Source organism: Canis lupus, chromosome 1 (assembly GCF_003254725.2).
Source record: "Canis lupus dingo isolate Sandy chromosome 1, ASM325472v2, whole genome shotgun sequence".
NCBI lineage: Eukaryota > Metazoa > Chordata > Mammalia > Carnivora > Canidae > Canis > Canis lupus.
In genome coordinates, this window is record NC_064243.1 from 102,315,269 (window position 1) to 102,342,437 (window position 27,169).

Consider the following 27,169-nt stretch of genomic DNA (forward strand, 5'->3'; position numbering starts at 1 on the left):
CGCAGGCCCGAGCCCCGCCTCTTCCCACCGCGACCGCGGGCCTGGGGGCGGGGCCTGGGCACAAGATGGCCGCCGCGCGCCCGGAGGCCCCGAGTCCAAGCTCAGCGGCCCCGGAGCCGCGATCCTCGGAGACGCCGGACCTGGTGCGGGCGGAGAAGGGGCCTCAGCCGGGGACTCGAGGCGGGAGGAGGTCTCGGGTCAGGGGGCGGGGCTTGGGCGGAGCCTAGCGGGGCTGGGCGGAGGAGGTATTTAGGTCTCTGGGTCTGGGGGCGGTGCTTCTTGGGTGGGCGAGGGGCGTGGCCTAGGAGGAGCCTATGAGGGTGGAAGGCGGGGCCTAGAGGGCGGGGCCTGAGGAGGGGGTTGGGTGGAACATCTGGGCGGGAGACGAGTCCAGTGAGAGGTATATGTAAGTAGGGGACGGGGCATTCCGAGGACGGGGCTTCAAAAATTCTGGGGCTGGTGGATTTGCTTGGAAGGCTGAGAAGGTGACCCTGAAAGGGAAGGATGGGCAGTTATGGTGGGGGCACGCACGTTGGAGTGAGGTAATGATTTTGCAGAGGTCTGAGTGATAGGACTCAAATGCTTAGGGGAGGATTTTGGGAGGAATGATGATGCCCCAGGTGACTCTAGAACTTCCCCACTCAGAACTGGAGAGTGATAGGACATTCATTCATTCAGCAAACATCTCCTGAGTTCTTACTTGGGCCCCATAGACAAAACAGATTAAGGACTGTATTCTGTTGGAGCTCACAGTCTAGAGGACAGAGACAATAACGGATCTTTATTGTGTTTCGCTATAAAGGAAATAAAAAGTGAGCTGATAGACTGGGGGTAAGGAGAACTAAATTTGGACGAAAGAAGTCAGCAGTGTGCTGGCTTAGATTTACACTGGGGTCAGAGACAAGCAGGAGCCAGAGCATGATGGATAATATGATGACAGCTTTGGATTTTAAGTGCAGTTGAAGCCATGAGAGTTTTGGGTTTTTTTAATATTTAAATTTATTTAAATAAATAAAGAGGGAGAAGCAGGCTGCACACAGGGAACCCGATCTGGGACTGGATCCCTGGGCTCCGGGATCACGCCCTGAGACTAAGGCAAATGCTCAACCGCTGAGCCACCCAGGCGTCCCTATGGGAGTGTTTTGAAGGGAAAATGGCAATCTAATTTCCATTTTCAAAAGGTCATTTGAGCTACTTTGGGTAGCCAGCAGACATAGGAACAGGGGTTCTGTTCAGGAAGCTTTTTCGGTTGTCAAGCCAAAAAATTGGCTTTTAACTGGGGTAAGGGAGAGAAACAGCTAGATGCTTGGGAAAGGTGTGAAGTCTTGATAGGAATGCTGCAGGATCCTGTAGGATGGAGAGCAGGATCTGGAAATTGGGGGGCGCAGTGTGCTTCCAGGGAGATGGATGTTTTAATAAGTGGGGGCATGTTGGGAAGGGTCCACAGGCTCCTGGTCTTTGTCTCCCCCCTCACCCAGGTCCTGGTCCCAGATGATGGCCGCCCCGCCACCCCCCCAAGTGACCTCATCGAGATCCAGGTAGTGAAGGTGACAGACACCACGCTGGTCCCCGAGCCACCGGAGCCAGGCTCCCTCCACTGTGCCTTGTGCCCGGCTGCGTTCCGGCTGGTGTCTGAGCTGCTATTCCATGAACATGGCCACCTGGCGGAGGCGGAGGGCGGCGGGCAGGGTGGGGATCCCAGCCGGTGTCATGTGTGTGGCCACAGTTGCCCCGGCCCCGCCAGCCTCCGCGCCCACTACAGCCTGCACACGGGGGAGCGGCCCTACCGCTGTGCCCTGTGCCCGCGTGCTTTCAAGGCCCTGGCGCCTCTGCTGCGGCACCAGCGCCGACATGGGGTGGAGCCAGGGGCCTCTCAGAGGTCTCCTGAAGCGGTTGCGGCTAGAGCACCGAGGCCCGGGGTGCCACCGGAGAGGTCAGAGGTGGTGATGGCAGCGGCGGCTGCGGGCGCCGCCGTGGGCAAGCCTTTCGCCTGCAGGTTCTGCGCCAAGCCGTTCCGCCGCTCCTCAGACATGCGCGACCACGAGCGGGTGCACACGGGCGAGCGGCCCTACCACTGCGGCATCTGTGGCAAGGGCTTCACCCAGTCGTCAGTGCTCAGTGGCCACGCGCGCATTCACACTGGGGAGCGCCCCTTCCGCTGCGCCCTGTGCGACCGCACTTTCAACAACTCCTCTAACTTCCGCAAGCACCAACGCACCCACTTCCACGGGCCGGGGCCGGGAGACTCTGGCACCCGGCAGGCTTCGGGGGCCGAGGGGCCGGGGAGTGGGCGTGGTCATGGGCCAGAAAAGAGCCTGGAAGAAGGACGGGGGGAGGCGGCCAAGGTGAAGGTGGAGGTGGACCAGTAGGCTGGGAGAGCAAGGCCGTGGGAGCATTAATACAGGAAGTAGAAGGTGGATTGCAGGGGAAGGGGTGGATGGGAAGCAGAGGCAGGAGAGGTGAGGAAAGCTAAGGAGGTGGCTAAGAGCAGCTAGTGCGGGAGAACCAGTTTGGGGATACCCACAAATCCATACAGCACCTCCATGAGACTCAGAAAGGCACAGACACTGCCCTATGGATGCCCAGCTAAATGTGAGGAACATGGGCTGCATTTCACTGCCCAATCTGCCTGCCCCTTGGGTGTCCCAACAGAACCTAGGCACTACAGATGGGGAGCCAGGGTTGAGTGGAAGGGGTAGAACCAGAGTCTGCCCTGGTGTCTCTGGGCCAGCCCTTCATCTACAGAACCCTGGACTATCTTGGGACCTAGGGTGGACCAGGATGGAATCTTTTGCCTACCTCACTGGATTGCACTGAACCTGGGGTGCCTACCCACCCTCAGGCAGAAGACACCCACCAGGTCCTCCATAAAGAGATTCTGGAATGCCATCACCTTGAAGCCAGAGGGTCCCCAAGTCCTAGCCGAAAGCACTCAAGCCTCAAGGATGTAAGCCTGAGCATAAGAAACTTGACTCCAAGAGCTGCTCCCTGCTCCCACGGTGGTCCCTCCTTAACCCACTGACTCTGAGGCAACAAAAAAATCCGGACAGCAAACAGCCACCTAACGTCCCCCCTCATAAGGCTTTAGGTTCAGAGCCCATGGCCCCCAGGGCTTTGGCATAGCCTCAGATTTCTCTGACTTCCTCCACTCCCAATGTGAACCAAACAGCTTACTACCTGACCCAAGGCTACCCACCCCAAGGAAGGGTTGGGGGATGGCAGCACTGGTGGGCTGGCCTGTGTAAAATGGGCATGGGGTGGGGTGAACTGAGTCACTGTGGTGAGGGTGAGAGGAGGACTTGGGAGCTGGAGGTGGGGAGCCTCCAGTTCTACTCCTATTAAAGGACTTTCTGAAGGGTTTCTCTGTCAGTCTTGTGTTTGGGGATTGGGGATAGAGGATCCACACTGGTCTTGCCACAAGCAGTGAATCGCAGCATCTCTCCAAAATCTCTCCTTTAGATCTCTATTCGGAGATATTTATTTTAGCTGTGGCAGTGAGTGTCAGGAAATCTGGCAAAAAGAAGGGATTCCTCTGATCAGTATGCCTTTCAAGGAGGGAGAGCCCTGGATTTGCACACCTTCCTGTTCACTTCCCACAAGATATCCCTTAGGTCAGAACACCAACAGAATTCATTCTGTTTCCCCCAAAGAAAGGGCTGTGTTTCCTATTGACCTCACCAACCAAGCTAGAGACCTGGACAGGTTCCTGAAACCTTCGTCCCTCATGCACACATCTAATCCCTACCCTCATCCCTTTCCTGCTGTTGAGCCAGTTAAGTATCTTGAATCTGAACATTTTTTCATCACTAGTCTTTCAGGCCAAGCCAACAGTGGCCCCACATTTGGACACTACCCAGTAGTAGTCTCCAGTCTCCATACCACAGCCTCATGGGCCCACTGCTCCTTGTGGCTTTCGGAAAGGACTCCCCCCGCCAAAAAAAAAAAAAAAAAAAAAAAACAGAAAGGATCCCATGCATAAATGCCTCTAGGAGTAGGGTGACAGTGTAAATGAGTGAGGGAGGTGGCTGGAAAGCACAAGCACTGGTGAGGTGACACATGGCAACTGACACTTGGGCCCAGTGTTGGCCTTCTAGGCATGGCAGAACTTGGTGACAGACTGGAAAGTGTGCTCTGTCTGAAGAGGGCAATGGTTACTCAGCTCTGGGAGAGTGAGAGTGGATTGCTAGATCTGGCAAATTTTTCAGAAGTTGCATTAGTTTATTATGCAAAATCTTTTTATTTTCAAATGTTGGCAACTAAGTCAAACTTTATTTTTTTTAAAATGCATGGGCTAAACAAAGTGTGTCAGTGGCTTGTGTCCAGCAGCCACCACCTTCCAACCTCTGGCCTCCAAGATCATCCAAGCTTCACTATTCGAATCCAAAGCCCTTCATGATCCAGCCCCCCCCATCCCCAACCTCTCCAGCCACACTTATCTTTGAAACATTCTCTGGAACAGCTGGGTTTAATGAGACACCACACCCTCTACCTAGAATTATATGCTCACATTACCTGGCAAGCTTCTGTGGCTTCTGTTAACGTTCTGGCATCACTTTCTCCTCCAGCAAGCTTGGCTAGCTCTGATAAAGTGACTCCTTCATGCTCTCAGCCCCCAGTGATAATTCCATGTACTTTTTTATGGTGGTGCTCCTGGGGCACTGGCACATGGTCTGTCTTATGCTGGGTTTTCAGCACTATGGTGTTGACCATACACAGCTGCTGCCCTCATGTGGGTCAAACTGGACTTGCCCAGGCAGTGCCCCAGAACCAGCTCTGTCTTCCAGGATCAGTATTGAGGCCCCCAAATCCTGCAGTCCCAGTTCTACAGACTCACTAGGTGTCCCTGGAGCATCTTTCTTCTCCAGGACGTCAGCCTTCTCCTCTGATGGATGGCATAACTAAACACACGTTGAAGAGCACAGGGCTCGCTGTTTCAACAATGGAAGTGAGAGCTGTGGAAGGACTTTTGGAGCTCCTTCAAATCATCCTGGAGGGACAGGTGCCATGGGTGAGGTTGTAAGAACCACGAGTCTGTAGAGTGCTGGAACACAGCAGTGGTTCTTTTCTCCCTAACTCAAGGGCAAGAAGCATGTCCAATTTAAGTCTTCCCAGTGTCCTGTGAAGGACCCAGCAGGCGGGGGGCTTTGGTAAATGCTGGCCAAGTGAACAAATACCAAAAACATCTTGAAGGGGAAGGAGTCTACGCACACTGTCAGTTACCAAGAACAGAAACTTACCTGTCTTGTTCCTCTCCCTTTGCTCAAGGTGCCGACTTAAAGCTTGGATGTGGTAAATCCTCAGCAATTACCCATTGAATGAGGCAAAGCAGAGAGCGTGAGCGTGAAGCAGAGGGTGGTGGGGAATCAAAATTCCTGGGAAACAAAAGTTCTCAACTGTTTGTCAGCGCTTAATTCCCCACTCTCTGGGATGCAAGAAAGGACTCCAGCGGCCCTGTTGGTAAGATTTATTATCCTCCGCTCTGTACAAGCCGCGTCTGCCACCCCACCCCCACCCCCACAATCCAAAAGAGCACCCCGTCCCACTGGGGCCTCCCGACTCAACTCATACTCCACTTTCCAACCAGATCCCAAAGGAATGGGGAGGGGCAGTTCACACCCACATCCTCCACCAAAGCTTATTGGGGGACAGAATATTGCAAGGGAGGGGGAGCGCTGATGAAGGTTACAAACGGGGTTGGACAGAGGACCCGGTTCAGTGGCTGGCAGGACAAGAGAAGAGCCAGAGAGGTCCCGGATGGGAGCGATCCAGTCTTGAGTCTGGACGCCATGGGCCTTCTAGGAGGCTAGTCTGTCTGAAGTTCTGAAGGATGGCTGGGGCAACAGCAAGGAGGGGTAAGAGTCTGATCAGCAACTGGAAGGGGTGAGTGCGGGAGAGCACATCTGATCGAGCGGCGGACCCGAAACCCCTCCTTGTCAGGCATCCTTTCCCGCCAAGGTGCCCGCCCCTGCCCCAGGACCCCCAAGGCCCTCAGCTTTGTGGGCCAAGCGGTGTTTCTTGAGGCCATAGGTGTTGGCAAAGCCCTCGCCACAGGAGGAGCAGCGGAAGGGCCGGCCGCCCTGGTGGGCCGCCAGGTGCTTCCGAAAGTAGCCGGGGTCCTTGAAGGCTTTGAGGCAGGCAGGGCAGCGGAGCTCGGGCCGCGGCGGCTCATGGGCACGCTGGTGGCGCAGCACTGAGCTCAGGTAGAAAAAGCCCTTCCCGCAGTGCTCGCAGCGGTAGGCGCGCTCACCCAGGTGCAGCCGCTGGTGCTCCAGCAGGTTGGAGCGGTATCTGAAGGTCTTGCCGCAGGCGCCGCAACGCTGGGGCCGGGCCACCGCGTGCAAACGCCGATGCTCTGCCAGGCTGGAGGACTGCGCAAAGCGCTTGGCGCACACGCCGCACTTGAAGGCGCGCTCGCCCGTGTGCACCACGCGATGTTGCCTCAGGTACCAGGAGCGCAGGAAGCCCCGGCCACACACACCGCACCGGTAGGGCCGCTGCTCTGTGTGACAGCGCTGGTGGCGCATGAGCAGAGCTGCCTCCCAGAAGCGCTTGCCACACACTGGGCAGCGGAAGCCTCGCTTCTGCCGGTGGCTGCGGCGGTGCAGGAGCAGGTCGTAAGCACCAGCGAAGCTCTGGCCACAGAGGCCACAGCCTAGGGTCCGCCGCACCAGGTGCACATACTTGTGAGTCACCAGGCCCAGGAAATGCTTGAAGCTCTGGCCACATGTGGCACAGCTGAAGCGCTCAGGGCCTGAACTGGCACCCCCACCGCCTCCAGCCACCGCCGTTCCGCCAGCGTCGTCACCCCCAGACACGCCTGCCAGCGCTGCCACAGCCGCCCCCACCTCTCCTGCCAACCCATTGTCCAGCACACTGGCTGCATCGGCACTGCCAGAGCCGTCCTGGGGCTGGGGACCGCCAGGTGTGGGTGGGAGCAGGCGCTCAGGGGCAGCCTGGTGGACCAGCTTGTGCCACATGAGATTCTCGATGAAGCCAAAGGTCTTGCCGCAGGCGTCACAGCCGTAAGGCTTCTCTGCCATGTGGGCCTCCTTGTGGCTCATCACGTGGAAGAGATCGGGGAAGTGCTCGCCGCAGTCTGAGCAGGCATAGCTCAGGGCATCCGCAGCTCCAGCAGAACTGGCCGAGGCGCCCGGCCCACAGGCCCCTGATGCGCCCTGGGTGGCCGGGAGGCCCGCGGCCCCGGCCAGGGCGCAGGGCAGCTGAAGCCGGTGCACCTGGCGGTGGCGAGTGAGGCTCTGCGGGTAGCCGAAGACTTTGCCACAGAGCTCGCACTTGTAGGGCCGCTCACGAGTGTGCACCACGTGGTGCTTGCTCAGGTGGAAGGACTCTCGGAAGCGCTTCCCACACACCGGACACTGGTGGGGCTTCTCCCCGGTGTGGATGCGCTCGTGGCGCTTCAGAGTCTCACGCCGCCCGAAGCCCCGCCCACAGATGCCGCAGCAGAATGTCTTTCCAGGGACGTTGGCGCTGGACCCCCCGGCCCCACTGGTCCCGGCCCCGCCGAGCAGCAGCGGGTGCGCCCCCAGCAGTGGGACGGGCACGGCACCATATACCACGGCCGCCGCTGCCGCCGCCGCCTTCTCGCTGTCTGTGGCGGGGGGGTCGGGAGGCAGGAGGTAAGGGCCGGCAGGGAAGGAAGGCGGGGGCTGCGGGACGGAGGCCGCTGCATCCTTGGGCGCGTCGGGGGCGGCGGGGGGGGCATGCGCTGCCTTGTGCCGGAGCAGGCTCTGCGGCGCGGAGTAGGACTTGCCGCACAGGTCGCAGGGGTACACAGGCCTCGGCCCTGCCGCCCCCGCGCCCGCGTGAGCCGCCTGGTGCTTGAGCAGGTAGGCGGCGTCGCGGAACGCCTTCCCGCAGACGCCGCAAGGTAGGCGCAGGAGATCGGCCGAGTGCGTCTTCACATGCCGCTTGAGGCTCTCCCTGCGGTTGAAGCTCTTGCTGCACACGGAACAGGAGAAGGGCTTCTCGCCGGTGTGGATGATCTGGTGCTGGTGGAGGTGGCTGGGCTTCTTGAAGACCTTCCAGCAGAGCGGGCAGGCAAATGGGCCCTCGCCGCCCCCCGCCGCGGGAGGGGGCACGCCCACCCCGGCAGGGGCACCGGTCCCCTCCGCAACGGGGGCGGCCACGGTGGCAGCTCCAGCAGCAGCAGGCGGGGCGGGGGGACCGGAGGACACGGGCGTGGGGGGGGCAGCGGCGGCAGCGGGGGGCACTCCCGCAGGGGGTGCGGGCAGGCCCAGCGGAGGAAGTGGCGCCCCCGGCTGCGGCGGGCCTGTGGCGGCGGGCGGCACATCCTTGTGGCAGCGGCGGTGGCGGATGAGGCTGGAGACGTGGTTGTAGGTGCGGCCGCACACGCCGCACTCGTACGGCCTCTCCCCGGAGTGCACCAGCATGTGCTGGACCAGGTGCGAGGACTGTTTGAAGGACTTCTGGCAAACGCCGCACGGGAAGCGCCGCTCCATCAGGTACTTCAGCCTGCGGAAGTAGCCCTTGTCGTCCTTGGTCGGGTCACAGGCTGCCCCTGCGGCAGGTCCCGGCGGGGTCTGGGAGGGTGCGGGCAGAGGCCCCGGGGTCCCCGTGGGCGAGGCCAGCCCCGGAGTCACCCCCGGCCCGGAGGCGGGCCCCCCACGTTTCAGATTCCCAAAAAGGTGCTGGTGTCCAGAGAGGTCGACGATGCCCCATTGCGGGGCGGGGAAGGCAGCATCAAAGAGGGGCGGTGGGGGGGGGCCGAAGGCGGGAGGCAGGGGCGGGTCGGGCTTCTTGGCCTGAGAGGAAGAGGAGGATGAGGAGGACGAGGAGGAGGACGACGACGAGGAGGACGACGAGGACGGCGCCTCCGCCTTGGGTTTGAAGGTAGACTGGGGCGGGTAGTCGTACTGGGGCGGAGGCGGCTGGGGCGGGGGCTGGGGCGGCGGCCCGGGGGCGCAGGGCAGGGCTGCCACTGCCTTGGCGTGCTCCCCATAGAGCTCCATGGGCTCAAAGCGCTGGTGGTTGAGGAACTCGAGAAAGTCGAAGGGGTAGCTCTGGAAGTGAACCCCGTCCTCGCCCCCTATGCCGCTGCCCCCACCACCCCCGGTGGCACTGCCTGCTGCGTTTGCCTCCATCTCGGGCGGGCCAGGCGACGGGAGACCCTGCAGAGAGAGGAGGGGGCTGAGCACACAGGCCCAGGCGCCGCCCGGAAGCTATGTGCACTAGCAAACATGTGTGTGTGCCAGAGCCACTACTCCCTGGTGCCTGTCCCTCCACCCCACTGGGCCACCTCCTTTCAGTATCCTCTTTGTTCCTCCTCTCCCATTCCTTCCATTTTTCCCATTGTTTCTGGGGTCTTCACGTATCCTCTTCCCCAGTGCTGCCTGCAGGCTCTTTGTCCCCACCCCCAATCTAATGCTCCCAGCACCCCTGGCCTCTGGTCACAGTCCCCTTGCAAACTCTTGGCCATCAGCACTGCACCGTACCCTCCTCTCCAAAACACACAAGCCCTGGGGATCCCTGGGTGGCGCAGTGGTTTAGCGCCTGCCTTTGGCCCAGGGCGCGATCCTGGAGACCCAGGATCAAATCCCACGTCGGGCTCCCGGTGCATGGAGCCTGCTTCTCCCTCTGCCTGTGTCTCTGCCTCTCTCCCTCTCTCTGTGTGATTATCATAAATAAATAAATAAATAAATAAATAAATAAATAAATAAATCGCACAAGCCCTGTTCTTAGTCCCCTCAGGGTTGGACTCTGTAAAGTGGTAAGAGGGTAGACTCTAGAGCTTGAATTCCAGATAGACTCTGAGCCCCACCACATTCTAGCTGTGTGACCATAGGCAAGTGCTTGAATCTCTCTCTGCCTGGATTTCCTCATCTACAAACAGAAGTGGCAAAGCATATCCCTACTTCACAGGGCTGATGTGAGGATCCAACAAGCAAATCCACATAAGGCCTTTGGGTAGATGCTTCAGGCACTTTACAGGCACTAGGAAAGTGGAAGGCATGATGCGGATACCACTCTCACTACTGCAGGTGGTGGCAGAAAGTCAGGACAAACCAAGAGAACTGAAATGAAATCTGTGTTGGAGGAGGGAGGTTCTTTTACTACAAGGTGGGAAGTATAATGTGTTTGCCTGGAAGAAACAAGTTACAGCAAGAGGACTGGCTGTGAGAGGGAAGGCAGCCCAACACAGCAGAAAATATGTGGGCCCTTGCACCTGGGCTGACCTGGGTTCAAGTCCCATCTCCTTCCCCATCCACACTTTCTCCATTTCTAAGAGAGGGCGGCCACCCCTAGACCACAGGGGCACTCAGGGGATCTCACCCAGGATGTAAGGAAACATACTCATTGGCAGAGCTTCCAGTCCCCAGAACTATCTGTACCTTCAGTGTCCTCACACACCTGGGAGGAGCCTGACAGCAGCTAGCCAGGGAGTGTAGGATCTTGTCCTCAGCCCAGGGGGCCTTCCCGGCCTCCTCTGCCGTAGGAGTCATTCTCTGGGCACCTCTCTTACAGCACTTTGCATTCCAGATGGCAGCTGCCCATATCTGCACCCCCTACCCCCACCTGAGCCTCAGTTCCTACAATTAATTTGTGAACCTGAGCCACCCAGGGGGGCTGGGGAAATGCCCCCACCAAAACAGTGCAGAGCCAGCAGGAGAAGGGTCCCTGAAGTGTGGCATGCTCCTTGGTCATCATCCCTGGCCCCTGGAGGCCTGGCTCTGTGCCCAGCCCACGGTAGGGGTCAGTGGTGAATACAAGGCCAGGGCCCATCAGCTTCCATCCACTGAGCTGGCTCTCTCTCCCCGCAGGTGAAAGGTGAGTATTTCCTTCACTCCCCTGGCCAAGAGGCCGTTATTTTTAGCCTCTAGCTCTGGGTGTCCTTGGATGAGACTCAACATCCCATGCCCTTCACACCCCCTCTAGTTAATCTGATCTGCAGAAGGAGAAAGGCATGGTTGGAGTGGTAGTGGAAGCCTGTGGGTGACACCTAAATCTGGGAGACCAGGCTAGAGTGGGCTGGATGGGCAGAGAGAAGCACATAGTAGAAGATGGGGGGCAGGACGGGAGATAAATGTCTTAGGGAAGAAGCCACCGCCCAGGCTTCCCACCATCAGAATACACATTAGTAACAGCCAATGTGGACTGGGCATTTCCTTTAGGCCCAATGTGTTCCAAGCCCATTACACATATTAACTCAATCTCCACAAGTCTATGAGACTATGACATAGGAACTACTGTTATTCCCATTTGACAAAAGAGAAGCACAGAGAAGTCAAGTGACTTGCCCAAGGTCACAGAGCAAGCCTGCAATTCAGCCCATCCCCTCCCCACCACAGGGTGGTTTTATCAGGTTCTCTAAGGTGGACAAAGATGGGGTGGAACTATGGGGGTAAGAGCTTTATTTGGGGGTGTTCTGTAGGTTATGGGGGGGTTATGGCAGGGGTTGGGTGGGAGGGGAAGTGGGTCACCATCTTGAACAGATGGAGCAGTGAGGTGGTGAGACTGTTCCCCAGATCTCAAGGCTCCGTCCCATGCCTGTTTTGGGTCTCTGCTCAGATGGTAATGCCCACCCTGTCCTCCCTAACCCCTTGTCTTGTTGCATTTTTCATCACTGTCCCTGTCATGACTTGCTGCATGCATTTCCTTCACGGTGTGTTTGCCTATGAGGAGGAGGATTTGTCCTGTCTTGTTTGCCACTAGGCCTGCAGCACCAAGCACAGCACCCAGTGTGGTTGCTTGCTAAGTATTTGCTGATACATGGGAATTAAACATACCCTCTTAAATCACCAGTGGGTCCATGAAGAAATCTCAAGGAACCCCAGATGAATAAAAATGAAAATACAACATACCAAAACTCAGTGAAGATGCAGCTAAAGTAGGGCTCAGAGGTAAACTGATAGCCTATATTGAGAAATATTTGTTGAGCAAAGGGATGAAACTGATTTGTCTAGAACTCCCTGAGGGAGCACGGGGAACATAAGCAGAGATGGTGTTGACATGGGGGAGGGGGTCCCCAGAAGAAGGAATTCTGAGGGCAGTGATGTTATAAGAAGTGACCCAAGGGTAAGTGGGAAAATGCGATGGGTTGCTGCCATGAGGGGCAGGGAATAGAACCGGGGGGCAGAACTGATCAGGCTCACACGAGGAGGCATTTCCTCTTTCCAAGCCTTAAATGAGTGTCTTTCTAAGGAGAGACGTGCATGGGAGGCTATATGTGGAGAGGGCATGATGGAGGGAGCCCCTCCCAAGGGGTAGGAGTTCCACAGCAACTGCAGTCATAATCATAACAGCCATGTTTATTGTTCAGCCAGTTTGAGCTGTAGCATCCCCGAGGCCCCAGTGGTCCTGTACTGGTATTGGTCCCACTTTATATGTGGGGAAACTGAGAGGGGGGTCATTTCTCCAAGGTCACATAGCCAGTAAAGGGGAAAGCAGGATTGGATCCCAAGTCTCTCTGATACCAGGACCTGTGGGCCGTTCTGTTGCAACAGAGTTGACTTGTGATGAAAGTCCAGTCTGTTAGTAACAATAACGGTGACAGAGTAACACGTAACATGAAGTGCTCTTTTAAATCCTTTATGTATGTTGACTCAGTGAGTCTTCCTGATAACTCAAGAAGACGGTGACCATTATGAAGTCTGTTTTACAGAGGAAGAGACTGAGGGCTAGAGAGGTCACCTCATCTCCTGAGGTCATACCAGTAACAAGCTGTGGCTGAGCCAGGAATTGAAGGCAGGCGGTGGGGCTGCAGAGTGAATGACCCCCGATACTATACTGTCTTTCGATATCCTCTCTCCAAAATGAGTAAGACCCCCACTCCGCCTTATGCTAGAAATATACTTCACCCCACTTTCCTGCCACCTAACCCCAGAACTAGCCACCAGCATTTACTAAACACAAATGAGCACTGTATTAGGTGCCTTATGTGGCTTGTCTCAATCAAACTTCCTAACAGGTTCATAAGATAAGCATAGCTACTACTTGTATTAATAGACAGGAGGACTAAAGCTAAACCATGTCCCTCCCTCTGCTCAAACTCTGCAGTGACACCCATCTCACTTAAAGTCAAAGTCAGTTATGATGACCTACATAGTCTCCATGGCCACCTGGCTGCTTCTCCAATGTATCAACATTGCTGCCCCAGGGCTCCTGCACTGGCTAGCTTCTGCCTGGAATGCTCTGATTGTTATCTATACACCTCTCCTTCTACCCCTCCTCACCTCCTTCACGTCTCTATTCAAATGCTGCCTCCCTGGTGAGGCTCTCCATAACCACCGTAACCTGTCATCCAGACCAACATTCTTGCTCTTCACAGCCTGCTTAATTTTGCCCCTACCTATCAGCATCACCTAATAAACCACATATTCTGTTTGTCTTGTTGCTGTCCTCTCCTTCTAGAAGGTGGACTGGACATAGGCAATGATTTTCATCTGTTTTGTTCACTGTTCTATCCCAGGACTTAGAATAGTGCTGTCTCTGAAAATATTTGTGAAATAATTGAATGAACGGGTCTAGGAAAAAAGGGAGTGGTCTGCTCAGAGATGTGAACCACTTCACTCTTTAGGGGAGCTGGTAAGAGCAGCCCCTGCCTGGCCACCATTGTCCAGGAGGAACAGGGTTCATGCACAACTGTAACTTTTTGGTGTGTGGTATCTTGGAGCAACAAGATGACAATGGGAATCTTTTAGAGGAGGCCTTCTTGCCTTCTCCCCTGTAATATACCCTGATCCTGCTGTATTTTGCTTTTTAGTTGTTCTATAAACTAGCACAGGCAACCACGAGGGTAAAGGTTTTTGTCTATTTTGTTCTCTACTGCATCCCCAGCGTGTAAAAGGCCCTCACCAAACACTTGCTGAACAAATGAATGAATGAACAAATGAAGAACATTTTGGGCTTGGTAGAGCTGACAAAGGCCAGATAATTGATCACAACACCCTTACTACACCCAAGGCCCTGTGAGATCAAACTGTCCCTCCTCTTGTTCTTCTCTTCAGGTCCTCTGCTCCAACTTCACTGACCTCTCCTGGTGCTCCTCCACTCACCATGATCATGACCACCTCAGGACCTTGGCACTTGCTATTCTCTCTGCCTGAAACAATCCATCCAGATCATTACATGGTTGTTTCACCTGTGAAGTTGCCCATCAGGCACAGGGAGAACCCAGAAAACAAAACTGACCTTATTCACTAGTTTTGAACTCTCCTCAACTAGACTGTAAAACCCACAAAATGAAAGACTGCATCTTCTCCTTCATCTCTGTATGCCCTGCACCTAGAACACTAAATGAATGAATGTATGTATGCATGCATTAATGCCTGGGGAAGAGAAGAGGTCAGACCACAGAAAGGCTGGGGGTCTTCTCTGGGGTGTTCAGGGGATGAAATGAAGTTGGGTGAGAAGTGGCAGGAGAGAGTTGTTGCCGCTGGGGAAAGAGGTGCAGCCTAAGGGAGAGCCTCAAGGGGTGGGGGCGAGGGCTGTTCCCCCAGAGGACTGAGGGCAGGGACTGCCCCGATGGGGGGGGGGGGGGGAGGCGGGGCACAAGCATTTCATCAGAGCCTGGAGCTACACCGGGCAGCTATTTTACCTGAAGGGGGAGAGGATATGGGTGAGAGCAGAACTCTAGAGGGAGCTATTCTATTGGTGGGGGGGGGGGGGCTGAAGGGGTATTCTCAAGTACTGCGGGAGGGTGGTGCAGAAGGACAAAAAGGCATTGCGGCTGCAGACTGGAAGAGAAAGTATTCTTCCGCGGGGAGGGGGCGGGCGCGGGTGCAGGAGACCTGGAGGCTGCTGTGTGTGCAGAGGAAAGAGGGCAGGTCTGCAGCAGCGCACCAGTGCAACACTCCGAACCGACAGTCCGCGGGCAGCTGCCCCCATGAGGCTGGTGCCGATCGGAGGGCTGTCCCAGAGGCAGCAATGACAGGAGATTATGCAGAAGCGAGCCTCCGAAGAAGCATTCATGGGGGGCCCTAGCAGCCGTGTAAGGGATCGCCACAAACCAGAGTGCTCCGGCAGTCGTCCTGCACGGGGGCGTTGCGGGGGGGGGGGGGGGGGGCAGATGTCTGGAAAGGTCTCACAGGGGGCATGACCGTGGACCCCCGGAGAGGGCCCGGCGAGAGAGGTACTGACAGGGACGTTCTGGGGACCAGAGTGGGCCAAGGCGGGACCCCCCGCCCCCGTTTCCCCCAGGCCCCCGGGCCACGCGCCCCGTCACTCACCGGCGCAGGGGTCTCCGCCGGGAGGAGGCCGAGGAGGCGGAGGAGACGCCGCCGCTCCGGGGAGACCCGAGGGCCCGACCGGAAGTGCCGCCCCCTCCCCCTCCCCGGCAGCCCCGCGCCGCCTGCCTGCCCGCCCGCCCGGAAGCGGAAGTCGCGCCCGTCTCCGAGGCGCCGGCGTGGAGGAGCGGAAAGAGGGGGCGGCCTTGGCGACCGGGAAAAGAAACTGCGCCTGCGCGCTGGCTCGGAGACGCGGACGGGGAAAGCCTAAACCGCTTCCGGTAGCCGAGCTGAGCAACGTGCGCCTGCGCTCTGAACGCCCGCCTCCTAGGGCACCGCCCACACGATCCGGACATCCGGTTAGACCACGCCCCGCTCATAAGTCTCGCACTTAAGCCCCGCCCCCTTTCGGATTCACGCCCATTTTCCTGGCTTAATTACTGAAGCCCCGCCCATTGCCTCAAAATCCGTCCTCCTCGCCCCAGTACGCTAGGGCTTTCTCCTGTTCTTCCCCACCTCCGAGTCCCCAAGAATTCCACCTCTCCCTCCTCAGCCCCGCCCACAGCCCCAGCTCTTTCTTTTAAGCCGTGCTTCTCAGACGTTTTTAGGCTGCACCAAACCCCTTGCGTCAGCCCCGCCCCTCCCTACTAACTGCCCTGTCTCAGGGGTTTCCTTTCCTTACCCCTTCCTAGGTACCCGGATCCTAGGCACCCCCTCGGTCTGAACATCATGCCCACCTCTCTGCATCTTTAACAGTTCCCGCCTCTCCTAACATCTTGCTCTCCTCTCAGATAAACCCTTTTCGTTCCTTCTAAATCTATACCTTCTACCTGCCCACCGCTAAACCAATGTCAGCCCCACCTTGTTCGCAGCACTTTCCCTAAGCTTCGCCCCTCCGGCCCCGCCCCTCCTGGCTACACCTCTCACCTTTGCCGGTCCTCTCACCTTCTACCCACGCCTTACCCAAGTTATCGGTTCTGCCCACAACCCTCACCTCAGTTTTTCCTACAGTGTCAGGATAAAAAGATGGGGCAAAGTAGTGAGTGCACTTCCAAGAATCTGGCTGGAATGGGGCAAGGGGACCTAGAGTCATGTTTGCACAGAGGTTTCAGTGTTTTAGAGTGGATATTTACATGGAGTACGTGAGGTCCGCTGGAGATGAGGGAGGGGGCAAAGGCTTCCCGCAAGCCAGTTTTCAGCGCCAGGCGTGATAACAAGGCACATAAGATGAGGGTTCCTCCAAACTCCATGCACTCCCATCAGGGTGACATAGGGACAGGAGGGCATTTGAAGGAAGGGCCAGCCCTGGTAGCATCACTGAATACACACAGGAAGCCAGTAGGCAGAGATTTATTTCCAAGGCCCCTACCTCCAGGGGCCTGTCAGTCCGGGGGAGGGTGGCAGAAGGCAGCAGGACCCAAGAGTTCAGGTCCTCACCCTCAACCCCCTCCCACAACGAGAGGACCACCAGGTATGAGGGGGGCCCAGCTCTCCTGCCCAGGCTCAGCACCAGCTGAACTCCCAGCTGTAAACCTGACCTGGGGAGCCATGGCCCAGGATCAAGCCAGCTCTTTCTCCTCCGGCTCCTCCTCCACCTCCTCCTCAGCCCCTGTTGTAGCCGGAATGCCCTCCTCGTCCCACGGTGGTTCAGGCCCTGGGTCCGGGGAACACAGGGGCACCCCCATGGCCTCGGGGTGCTTGCGCTTGGCATGGCGCCGGAGCGTGTTGGCCTCCGTGAAGCGCAGCCGGCAGACAGGGCACTGGTAGGGGCGCTCCCCAGAGTGGACACGGTGGTGGTGGGCCAGCTCGCCCGCCTCACGGAAGCGGCGGGGGCAGAGTGGGCAGCGGAAAGGCCGCAGGCCGGCATGGATGTTGCAGTGCCGCCGGAGGTGGCTGGACCTCTTGAAGGTCTTGCCGCAATCCTTGCACTCATGCGGCTTCAGCTCTGAGTGTGAGATGCTGTGGCGTTCCAGGTCGGAGAGGTAGGGGAAGGCCCGCAGGCACACCGGGCAGAAGTGTGGGGCCTTCTTAGGGCCAGAGCCCTCAGGCAAACCTGCCGCTGACCCCTCAGAGACGGTATAGGGTACACCCTGATCATCGATCAACAGGAGGTCGCTGCCACCGCCGCTGCCCACAGGGGCTGTCACCCCCTGTGCCAGCGGGGGCTCCTGCCCTGACTTGGGGGGGCGGCCCCGCTTGCGAGGGAGGGTGGCCTTGAGCGTCTGATTCGAGGAGGTGGCCCCACCGGGACGCCGGCCTCGGCGGCCCCGGGGAACAGGAGAAGGTAAGGCCAGAGGTTTCTCTTCCTCCCCTGGCAAAGGCGAAGGCAACGGGTCTGGGCTGGGGATGTCCATTGAGCAGTGGGGGACTTGGGTCTGGGCACTGGAGCCGGGCTAAGAGGAGAGAGGGGGCAGCCGTCAGTGCAGGGAGGGTCTGGAGCATCCCTTGTCCCCCAACACCTCGCCCATCCCTTGGTCCGAGTCTCTTGACCTGGGCATGGCCGACATTCACCTGGACAGTTATAGCCACACTGGTGGGTAAAACAGCAAGGTATTCTGTAACAGTTGGTGAGCAGACACTGAACTGAGCCACACAGGCATCCCCTAAGCCTCCCTAACCCCTCTCCTGGAAGTTTAGGGTCAACTTCAACTGAAATAAAGAAAAATCTTCATGGGAGGATAGGATAGATCCAACTAAGGGTAAGGGCTGGTATTTCGATCCTCAAAACAAGAGCCCATCACGCCTGAGCCATGGAGGCCCAGAAATGTTTTGTCCCGACTGACCAAGTGGGAGGAGTGGGAGTTTAGGACTAGAAGAAAGGGACTGGTCCCAGGAGATGTTTGGCCCCGAGTCGTGGATGAAGAAATAGAACTCAAGAGTCTGGGTTCCCAAGTCAGAGGTTCTGAGTTCAATTTCGAGGTCTATCACTTACTCTCTGTGTGGTCTGGGGCAAAGTGCTCGTTTCTCTGAGCCTCAGTTAAGCCTTTCGCAAAACAGGATGAATAGCTCCACCTATTCACAGTCATGTTATTTGGATAATACACATAAAGTGCTCAGTGCAGAAGTGATGTATCAACCTGTGTTATCTGGGTGAGTGGCAGCCTCACATCAACTCTCTGGATAATGGCACATCATCCCCATTTTGCAACTGGGGTAACAGAGGCACAGGAAAGCCAAGTCAGTTGTCCAAGCCCTCCCTGCCAATAAGTAGCAGGACCAAGACCCGAAGCAGATCTCAAGGACCCCAACAGTCTTGGGAGTTTGAAGACATGGATCCAGAAGACAAGGGGACCTGAAGGAGTCCCTTACACTCGTGCTAGTCTCCAGGTCTGCCGCTAACTAACAAGTGACTGTTTCTCTGAGCCAGTTTCCACCTCTGTAAAGTGCACATAGCAGTGTTGTCAGTTGGTGATACGAAGCACTCTACAAACCACCACCACCACCACCACCACCACCACCACCACCACCACCACCACCACCACCGGGAACCAGCACCTCCGATCCCAGAGCCTGGGACCAGGAGACTAAGATGTCACACAGGAGAAAGGGAGGAAAGCAAAGGTGCAGTTAGTAGCGGGGCTGCAGGTGTCACTGCTCCCCTTGGACAGGGCACGCACACGGGAGACGAGAGAGCGGCCAGCACTTCTCCACGATCACAAGATTCGCTTGGGCAAGAAGGTCTGGACTAGAACCCAGGTCCCTGGAATCATGCCCTGGCCCCTGGCCCCTCCGTCGCCCCCGTTCAAGCGCGCGCCCGCCGGCCCGAGCGCGCGGGGCGGGCCCTGCGGGGGCGGCGGCCAATGAGCGGCTCGCGGGCCGCGGACGGCGAGGGCCGCCAGGAAGGGGGTCTGCGCGCGCGCGCCCGGGCCGCCTCCGCGGGGCGCGAGGTCGGCACGCGCGCGCGCGGGCGCAGAGGCAGGTGTGGGGCGCGCTCCAGGAGTGCGCGGCCCCAGGCCTCCCCTCCCTCCTCTCCCCTCTCCCCGCCCGGACCCCCGCCTCTCGGGTACCTCATTTGCATGTCGCCTGGGCTCGCGAGTGTGCGCGCGCGGGGGCGACGGGGCCGGTGCGTGGGAAAGGGCGGGGGCCAGGGGGCCCTGCCCCTCGGCGGCGCGCGCGGGGACAGCCCCGCCCTCTCCCTCCTCCTCCCTCCTCCATCCCCCTCCCTCCGCTATACCCTCTCCGTCGGGCCTGCGCCCGCGGGAAACAAAGAGGACGCGCTGGGTCCTAAGAACCGCTTACATCCTCGCAGGGAAAACGCGCCCGTGCGCCCGTGGCCCTCACCGGCCCCGAGCGGGAAATAACCCCACCAACACATTCCCCAACCTTGTAGGAAAATCTGTCCTCTCACAAAGCACCCAGCAGGGTGACCCAATCAAAGGTACCGCAGGGATGAGAAGCGGGAAAATGGCTGCTAGTTCCCATAATTAACATGGCGCCTGGTAGGCTTCAAAGCGCCCAGGAGCGCAGACAAGATGGAGCCTGCTCTTTACTCTGAGCGCTACCACAGTCGCCGAACTTCGATTTTTCCGTTCTCCTGATGCAACTCCACTAGGAGGAGCGTGGGGCTGCGAAAAGAGAATCAAATCTGCTCTCATTCACGTTAACACCCGTCAGGGCAGGGACGGAGAAGAGGCAGCGCAGAGAACTGGCTGCCCTTAGTCTGCATGGCGCAGGAGTCGCCCCAGGCCCCGCCCCCACCCTGCCCTCACCCAAGATGGCGGCGCCCTGGCTTCTCCAACCTCCAGGGCTAGGGGAAGGCACGGGAAGCAGAGAAGGGCGGGGGAGAGGGGGAAGCCAAGGGGGCGGGAGAAAGGAGGAGTGTGGGGAAGAAGGGAGCCGAGGCGGAAGTCGAGGGGCCCCCAGGTGGAAGTGACGCTGCCCCCGCTGCCCAAAATGTCGGCGCCCAGAGGGAGGTGTAAGTAATTAAAGAGAAAAGCCGACTGACTTTCCCGGCCCCCTGGGCCCGCCCCAGGGCTCCAGAACCCCCGCTCCGAACGAGCGAGGTGGGCCCGCCCCGCTGCGGGTCCCGCCTGGGCTGCTCGTGCCCCGGGCGCCCCGGGCCGCACCTTTTAGGGGCAGGGGGGAGGGGCACAAAAGGCCGGTACTCGGGGCCTTGGTCCCAGAGCCGACGTGGGGGGGGGGTGGGCAGCCCTGCGGGCTACTGGGTGGGAAGGAGGCGGGGCTTCGTGGCGGCGGGGGCGGAGCAACCGCAGGGAGGAGCTTCCAGAGTGGGCGTGGCTTGGGATGGAAATGGGCCGGGCTTGAAAGATAGACGGGACCTACCTGGGGCTGAGTGGAGGAACCGAGCTCAGGGCAAAGGCGGGCACAGCTTAGAGCAGAAGGGGAATCGTTCGTCTGGGAGTGCGCACGGGGAGGTGATGGGACTGAGGTGTGTGATTTGGCTAGTCCTGGTGGAATTAACAAGTCTCCGGAACGGGAGTGCGGTGACTTAGGGGGGTGGGGAGGCGCTCCCAGTAGAGGGCTGAGAAAGGGGGGGGGAGGGGAGAGGTCTTGCAGAGGACCGGGCTTCCTCACAAGTCAGAGTTCAGGGAAAAACTGAATGCAGCTTTGGAGGCGGACCTTAGCGGAGAATGCTTGGTGGGACTTGGGAAACTCAGAGGAACTTAGCAGACTGTCCTAATCAGAACAGCTTACCTGCTGAGCACTCGTTGCGCCCCTGCCTACGTACGTAAGCTCCCAGTATGCATTGCCAGTTTTGCCTAATGCTCACCTCCACTGCATGAGGTAGGTACTCCTGCTATCCCTATGCTGCAGATGGACCGAGTTTTACTTGGTCTCACTGGAGGTTCCAGGGCCCCCACACCTTTGTCCTCTCATTCCCTAGGAATGTGACTCTTTGTCTGAAGATGACTTTCACTCATGAAGAAGAGTGGGAGGGCCTTTCAGAGGGGAAGGGTCTTATCTAGGAATACAAGAGGCTTTGGGAACTGTGTGGGGGGGACCTTGGGAAGACTAGGTGGTACCTGACTGGGAGTAGGCGTGGCTTACCAACAGTGGGCGGAGTTTATATTGGAGTGGGCACGGCTTACCAACAGTGGATGGAGTTTAGAGAGGAGTGGGGAGTCCATTGGAAAAGAAAGTGAGAGGCTTAAAAACCGTCCAGTAGGGTGGAAACCATCTGGCCGGCATGGGAAAGATCGGCAGAGGAGTGGGAGGAGGGTTTGTAGGGGAGTGGGAGGGGCTTAAGGGACGGTGAGTGTGGCTTGGAGGGAAGTGGGAAGGGTTCCCAGGGGGAAAAGGGTGGGTGTGTGAGTCCAGGGAGCCTGATGGAGAGGGCTCGTGGGGAGCTGACTACCTCACTTGCCATCCGTGTCTCCCCCTTGCTCCAGAGATAGCCTCCACTTGCCACTGCCCTCGCACCACGCCACCATGGATGATGCCCCACTGCCAGTGCCCCCGGTCCCTGCCCCGGCCCCGGCCCCAGCACCTCCCGCTGCCGCTCCCCGGGTCCCATTTCACTGCAGTGAGTGTGGGAAGAGCTTCCGCTACCGCTCGGACCTTCGGCGCCACTTCGCCCGGCACACTGCACTCAAACCCCACGCATGTCCACGCTGTGGCAAGGGCTTCAAACACAGCTTCAACCTGGCCAACCACCTGCGTTCGCACACCGGCGAACGGCCCTACCGCTGCTCTGCCTGCCCTAAAGGGTTCCGAGACTCCACCGGCCTGCTGCACCACCAGGTGAGTCCAACAGGCTGGCCACCGTGGGAGTCACAGGGCTCCTCACTGGACAGCAGAGAACACTGTATTTTCTCACTTAGCCTTACAGTTCTCCAGGCAGGAACTACCAATCAAAAGGACTCGTCGCTCCAAATCTCCCTCTTCTACTCCCAGACTTTTAAATAAACCACAGAGGCCAATATCAGTAAAGCACAGTCTTGCACCATACATTGGCCACATGACAAGTACCAGTCGCTCATGGCTGCCTCGTTGGTCAGTGGCAAATATAGAATGTTTCCATCATTTCAGAAAGTTCTTTTTTTTTTTAAGATTTATTTATTTATTTATTTATTTATTTATTTATTTATTCATGATAAACACAGAGAGAGGCAGAGAGACAGGAGGAGGGAGAAGCAGGCTCCATGCCAGGAGCCCGACGCGGAACTCGATCCTGGGACCCCAGGATCGCACCCTGGGCCAAAGGCAGGCACTAAACCGCTGAGCCACCCAGGGATCCCCATTTCAGAAAGTTCTTTTGGACAGTTTTTGCTCTAGAAGTTTGGGCATTTATCTTAAAAAGCCACCTCCCAGCCCAGGGAATTATATATATATTTTTAAAGATTTTATTTATTCATGATAGTCACACAGAGAGAGACAGAGAGGCAGAGACACAGGCAGAGGGAGAAGCAGGCTCCATGCAGGGAACCCGACGTGAGATTCAATCCTGGGTCTCCAGGATCACACCCCAGGCCGAAGGCAGGCGCCAAACCGCTGCGCCACCCAGGGATCCCAGCCCAGGGAATTATAAATGTTCCTCTCTACCTTTCCCTAACATCCACTGCTGTAGAGGACACCAATAGGACATTGGAAAGTTTGTCAACGATAATTCTAATTTCTAGGAATTGAGTCATTTTTTAGTGATGATTTTATCCTGTCACAAAAACCCTGTGAGGTAGGTAGCACATATCACAGAGGAGAAGAGTAGAGTCCCAGAGATGATGTTTACTTGTCCAGTTTTCACTGAGAGTGGAAGGCAGAGCTGGGGTTTGAACCCAGTTTTGTTAGTGCTCAGAGCCCTAGGACTTGGCCACTCTAACAGGGAGTCCCAATCTCCTGGGTGGGCTTGTTGAAAAGGAATAGAAGTTAATCCGGAAGAATGGGAGGAAGAGTCTTCCAGTCTTAAGGACCAGCATGTGTAAAGGTCCTGAGAATGAAGGGACCAAAAGAATGCCAACACGACCCAATTTATAGAAGACAAGTGAGAGGGATCCCTGGGTGGTGCAGCGGTTTAGCACCTGCCTTTGGCCCCGGGCGCGATCCTGGAGACCCGGGATCGAATCCCACGTCGGGCTCTCGGTGCATGGAGCCTGCTTCTCCCTCTGCCTATGTCTCTGCCTCTCTCTCTCTGTGACTATCATAAAAAATAAAAATAAAAAAAGAAGAAGACAAGTGAGAGGATTGGAGCTATATGGGGCTTTGTAGCTGCAGCAGGGAGCTTGGGCCGCATCTCTCTGGAAGTGATGACCTGATGCTATGCTCTTTCTCCTGTCCTCCCAGGTCGTACACACTGGTGAGAAGCCCTACTGCTGCCTGGTCTGCGAGCTCCGCTTCTCCTCGCGCTCCAGCCTGGGCCGCCATCTCAAGCGACAGCACCGCGGGGTGCTCCCGTCCCCGCTACAAACCGGTCCAGGCCTGCCAGCCTTGAGCGCGCCCTGCTCCGTCTGCTGCAATGTGGGGCCCTGCTCCGTGTGCCGGGGCGCAGGGGCCGGGGGCGGAGAGGGTCCAGAGGGGGCGGGCGCGGGCCCGGGCAGCTGGGGGCTGGCGGAGGCCGCTGCTGCCGCCGCCGCCTCACTGCCCCCGTTTGCGTGTGGTGCCTGTGCGCGGCGCTTTGACCATGGCCGTGAGCTGGCGGCCCACTGGGCCGCGCACACCGACGTGAAGCCCTTCAAGTGCCCGCGCTGCGAGCGCGACTTCAACGCCCCTGCACTGCTGGAGCGGCACAAGCTGACGCACGACCTGCAGGGCCCCGGCGGGCCCCCTGTGCAGGCCTGGGCCTCGGGGGCCAGCTCTGGGCCCGACGTGGTGGGCGAGAGCGGCGGCCCTGCGGAGGCGGGCCCCGCGCAACCAGCCTGGGACGGCGGGCTGCTCCTGGGCAGCACTGGGGGCGGCGTGCCCGAGCTCGGGGGGCTGCTCCCTGAAGGCGGTGGGGAGGCCCCTGCCCCGGCGGCTGCAGCCGAGGCTTCGGAAGACACCCTATACCAGTGCGACTGCGGGACCTTCTTCGCATCAGCTGCAGCGCTAGCCAGCCACCTGGAGGCCCACTCGGGCCCCGCCACGTACGGCTGCGGCCACTGTGGGGCCCTGTATGCTGCCCTAGCGGCCCTGGAGGAGCACCGGCGGGCCAGCCACGGCGAGGGCGGCGGCGCAGAGGCAGCCGCGGTGGCCCCCGAGGGGGATCCCAGTCCCGGGGAGGCCGCATCCGGCTCCGGCCGGGGCAAGAAGATCTTTGGCTGCTCCGAGTGCGAGAAGCTGTTCCGCTCACCGCGCGACTTGGAGCGGCACGTGCTCGTGCATACGGGTGAGAAGCCGTTCCCGTGCCTGGAGTGCGGCAAGTTCTTCCGCCACGAGTGCTACCTCAAGCGCCACCGGCTGCTGCACGGCACCGAGCGGCCCTTCCCCTGCCACATCTGCGGCAAGGGCTTTATCACACTCAGCAACCTCTCGCGGCACTTGAAGCTGCACCGGGGCATGGACTGACCCCGTCAGGCCGCGCCTCCGCCTGACAGCCCCTCCCTAGGGGCTGGACGCAGGGGCCTGCGGTGAGCGACCCCAGCCATGAGCGACCCCAGCCGTTAACACGGGGCCACCAGACACCCACGCAGACCCCTGAGCTGGGGGCAGCAAATGAACAGGGAGAGACTCTGCAGCTCCAGAGTCCAGGATCTCAGAAGAAACTCCTGAGCTTGACACCTCTGGAGTAAATGCTGGGCACCCCCAAATCAACAGGCCTCCCCAAGCTAGGGGGGGCTAGCAATGAGAAATGGGTCTCTACAAGTACTTCTCATCTTGAGGACCCTACTAATAAGAGATGGGCATCCTTCCCCCAAAGGAAGAGTGCCCCTCTCCCCAAGAGCCATCATTCCCAAGGACCTTGATCTGGAGAATGTGGGGGGACCATGTCCCCAAATTTCCCTAGATCTCCCAAATGCTACCCACCAGTCACTGGTGCCCCCCCCCCAAAGGATATAGCCGGAATCTGCCTTTCCTCCACCCCCATTTCATTCCTTATGCTGAAAGAGGACCAGGGTAGATGCCCCCTGCCCTCAACCCCTGTCCCCAATTAGGTCTCCCTCCCCTACTGCACAATGGATCAACCCTAGTGAATTTCCCCATCCCAAACACTAGAATAGGCTGGTTTGAAATCCTTCCCGCCCAGTAGAATGAACTGAATCAGATACACACCCCTGTCCACTGGAATGGGCTGGTCCAGATTGTGGCCTGTACCCCCGCTCTCCTTAGGCAAATAGGGCAGACACTCCTCCCTTCCTCTAGAGTATGGGCCAGTCCACATCATTCCCCATCCTGTGAACTCATCTGAGTGGGAGGTGGTGGACATGGGGTTTTCCTCCCACTCTGTTGTAGCACCTGTCTTTTCATCTCTGTTGGTTTGTCTGTCTCTGTGTTACTCTTAACCCCAAGGGGAAGGGGGGTTTGGCTACGGGGTTCCCCCTGTGAGCCTCAACCTTGCCCCTCATCCCATTCCCTAATGTCTCCAGGATCCCAATAAACCTTGTCCTGTCAGTCATTGCTGTCTCATTTTCTGATCCTTGGCTCCAAAGAGGTGGGAATTTCTGTCCCTGATTTAGGATGAGCTCCCTAAGTAGAGACAGATCTTCCCTCCATCCCTCCCTTTGACAAATGAGTCTCTTAGATAGTGCAAGACCATTAAAATCAGAAATGGCTTAAGTTTCATCTAAATGGAACTCCATCCCTTAAAACACAAGATCCACCTCCAATGGACTGAACTTGCCCCGTAGAACCAGACATGGCCTTTAGAAACCATCAATCCCATAAGACCTGCCCCCCTAAAATCCAAATGGTCTCCTTAAAGAAAAGTCCTACCCCTAAGAAGAGACCTTATATCTTAGACTGCCTCCAGGTGACCAAATGTAGACCAACCTTGATAGGATAGGATTATCCAACACTATCCAACATCAAGGGTAGGACTCCCCCATCAGGGAAGGAGTCAGTGACTCCTGTCTTCTGGCACTAGATCACATTCCTGTACTGAGTACCTGAGTAGCTGTTCTGTGCCAGACATCCTCTTGGGTGATCCAACAGCAAAGAAAAGAACTTATGCGGTTTATATTTTAGTGTTTGGGCGGTGGGGTGGAGAAAAGTAATCAAAGAAATGAAAGTCTTTTCGAGTGTTAATGAGCATGCTGAAGGAAGGGAGGAAAGATGTTAAGAAAGTGAGCGACTCCGTGACTATGCTGTCTTGTTCATGTGTCCGGTGGACGTCTCTACAGAGGTGGCATTTGATCTGAAACCAGAAGGATGCCTGGACAGCCACAGGAGAGGGAGGGAGGGATGAACAAAGGTGGAGGGGTCAGGCCCTGCATGGTGGGCAAAGACAGGCATTTGGCTGTGCTCTCCAGCACTGGGACACAAGATTTTAACATGGAGGCATGTGACCCCTCTTGCACTTTACAAAGTTCCTTCTGGCTGCTGAGTGGAGAAGGAAGTGGAGACAGCAGGAGGCTACCGCAAAGCAGCAGGAGAAATGCATCAGTAGGGGCCTAGACCAGAGTGGTGAAGAGAAACGGATGGATTCAAGATGAATTCTGTAGGTGGAATGTGTGTGTGTAACTGAAAGGGAGGAATGAGGAGGGACTGGTTGGTTGGTAACACTTTGTATCAAGGCCAGAAAAGGGGAAGAACAGGTTTGGATAGGGGCTTAGGGGGATCAAGAATCCCATTTTGAGGTTCTTAAACTTAAGATGCCTGGGGGATTGGCATCGATTAATAAGGCTGAATATGTGCATATCCTTTGATAACAGTGATCCCACTGCTAGGCACAAACCCCAAAGAATTTCCTTCACCTGCACTGGAAGACACATTTAAAACATTCCCAGAAGTAACAGGTACAGCCTCAAACTCTGAACAGCTGATATGTCTTTGCTATGGTCTGAATGTCTATGTTCCATCAAAATCTCTATGTTGAAATCCTAAGGCCCAATGTGACAGTATTTGGAAAAGGAGCTTTTGGGAGGTGCTTAAGTCCT

At 57.5% G+C, this 27,169-nt stretch overlaps 4 protein-coding genes across 7 annotated transcripts; 2 read left to right on the top strand and 2 right to left on the bottom strand.

Moving 5' to 3' along the window:
• ZNF784 (zinc finger protein 784) lies at positions 1-3,360 on the top strand. Its single transcript, XM_025423842.3, has 2 exons — positions 1-143; positions 1,479-3,360. Exons 1-2 carry the CDS (start codon positions 66-68, stop codon positions 2,367-2,369), a joined length of 969 nt encoding a protein of 322 aa, XP_025279627.1. The 5' UTR covers positions 1-65; the 3' UTR covers positions 2,370-3,360.
• Positions 3,361-4,249: 889 nt separating this feature from the next.
• ZNF865 (zinc finger protein 865) lies at positions 4,250-9,122 on the bottom strand. The gene has a single exon (XM_025423838.3). The coding sequence runs from the start codon at positions 9,120-9,122 to the stop codon at positions 5,934-5,936; it is 3,189 nt and encodes a 1,062-aa protein (XP_025279623.1). The 3' UTR covers positions 4,250-5,933.
• A 7,415-nt stretch (positions 9,123-16,537) lies between these two features.
• On the bottom strand, positions 16,538-19,617 carry ZNF524 (zinc finger protein 524). 2 transcript variants are annotated; one of them, XM_025423845.3, is made up of 2 exons: positions 19,527-19,617; positions 16,538-17,596 (listed from the first exon to the last, which is right to left on the bottom strand). In XM_025423845.3, the coding sequence occupies exon 2, from the start codon at positions 17,555-17,557 to the stop codon at positions 16,763-16,765; it is 795 nt and encodes a 264-aa protein (XP_025279630.1). In that variant the 5' UTR covers positions 17,558-17,596; positions 19,527-19,617; the 3' UTR covers positions 16,538-16,762. The 2 variants fall into 2 exon arrangements, with proteins under 2 accessions (XP_025279630.1, XP_025279628.1); XM_025423843.3 differs by lacking the exon at positions 19,527-19,617 and adding an exon at positions 19,211-19,368.
• A 354-nt stretch (positions 19,618-19,971) lies between these two features.
• Positions 19,972-25,689, top strand: FIZ1 (FLT3 interacting zinc finger 1). Of its 3 annotated transcripts, none has more exons than XM_025423841.3 (3): positions 19,972-20,118; positions 21,554-21,905; positions 23,442-25,689. In XM_025423841.3, the coding sequence occupies exons 2-3, from the start codon at positions 21,594-21,596 to the stop codon at positions 24,639-24,641; spliced, it is 1,512 nt and encodes a 503-aa protein (XP_025279626.1). In that variant the 5' UTR covers positions 19,972-20,118; positions 21,554-21,593; the 3' UTR covers positions 24,642-25,689. The 3 variants fall into 3 exon arrangements, with proteins under 3 accessions (XP_025279626.1, XP_048957450.1, XP_048957480.1); XM_049101493.1 differs by lacking the exon at positions 19,972-20,118 and adding an exon at positions 20,368-20,592; XM_049101523.1 differs by lacking the exon at positions 19,972-20,118 and adding an exon at positions 20,675-20,948.
• Positions 25,690-27,169: the final 1,480 nt, after the last annotated feature.

Excerpts from the sequence above, each read along its gene's own strand:
- ZNF784 (XM_025423842.3), top strand. The coding sequence starts at position 66 with ATGGCCGCCGCGCGCCCGGAGGCCCCGAGTCCAAGCTCAGCGGCCCCG. Across the intron at positions 144-1,478 it reads CCTCGGAGACGCCGGACCTG|GTCCTGGTCCCAGATGATGG; the intron begins GTGCGGGCGGAG and ends CCCCTCACCCAG.
- ZNF865 (XM_025423838.3), bottom strand. The coding sequence starts at position 9,122 with ATGGAGGCAAACGCAGCAGGCAGTGCCACCGGGGGTGGTGGGGGCAGC.
- ZNF524 (XM_025423845.3), bottom strand. The coding sequence starts at position 17,557 with ATGGACATCCCCAGCCCAGACCCGTTGCCTTCGCCTTTGCCAGGGGAG.
- FIZ1 (XM_049101493.1), top strand. Across the intron at positions 21,906-23,441 it reads CCGGCCTGCTGCACCACCAG|GTCGTACACACTGGTGAGAA; the intron begins GTGAGTCCAACA and ends CTGTCCTCCCAG.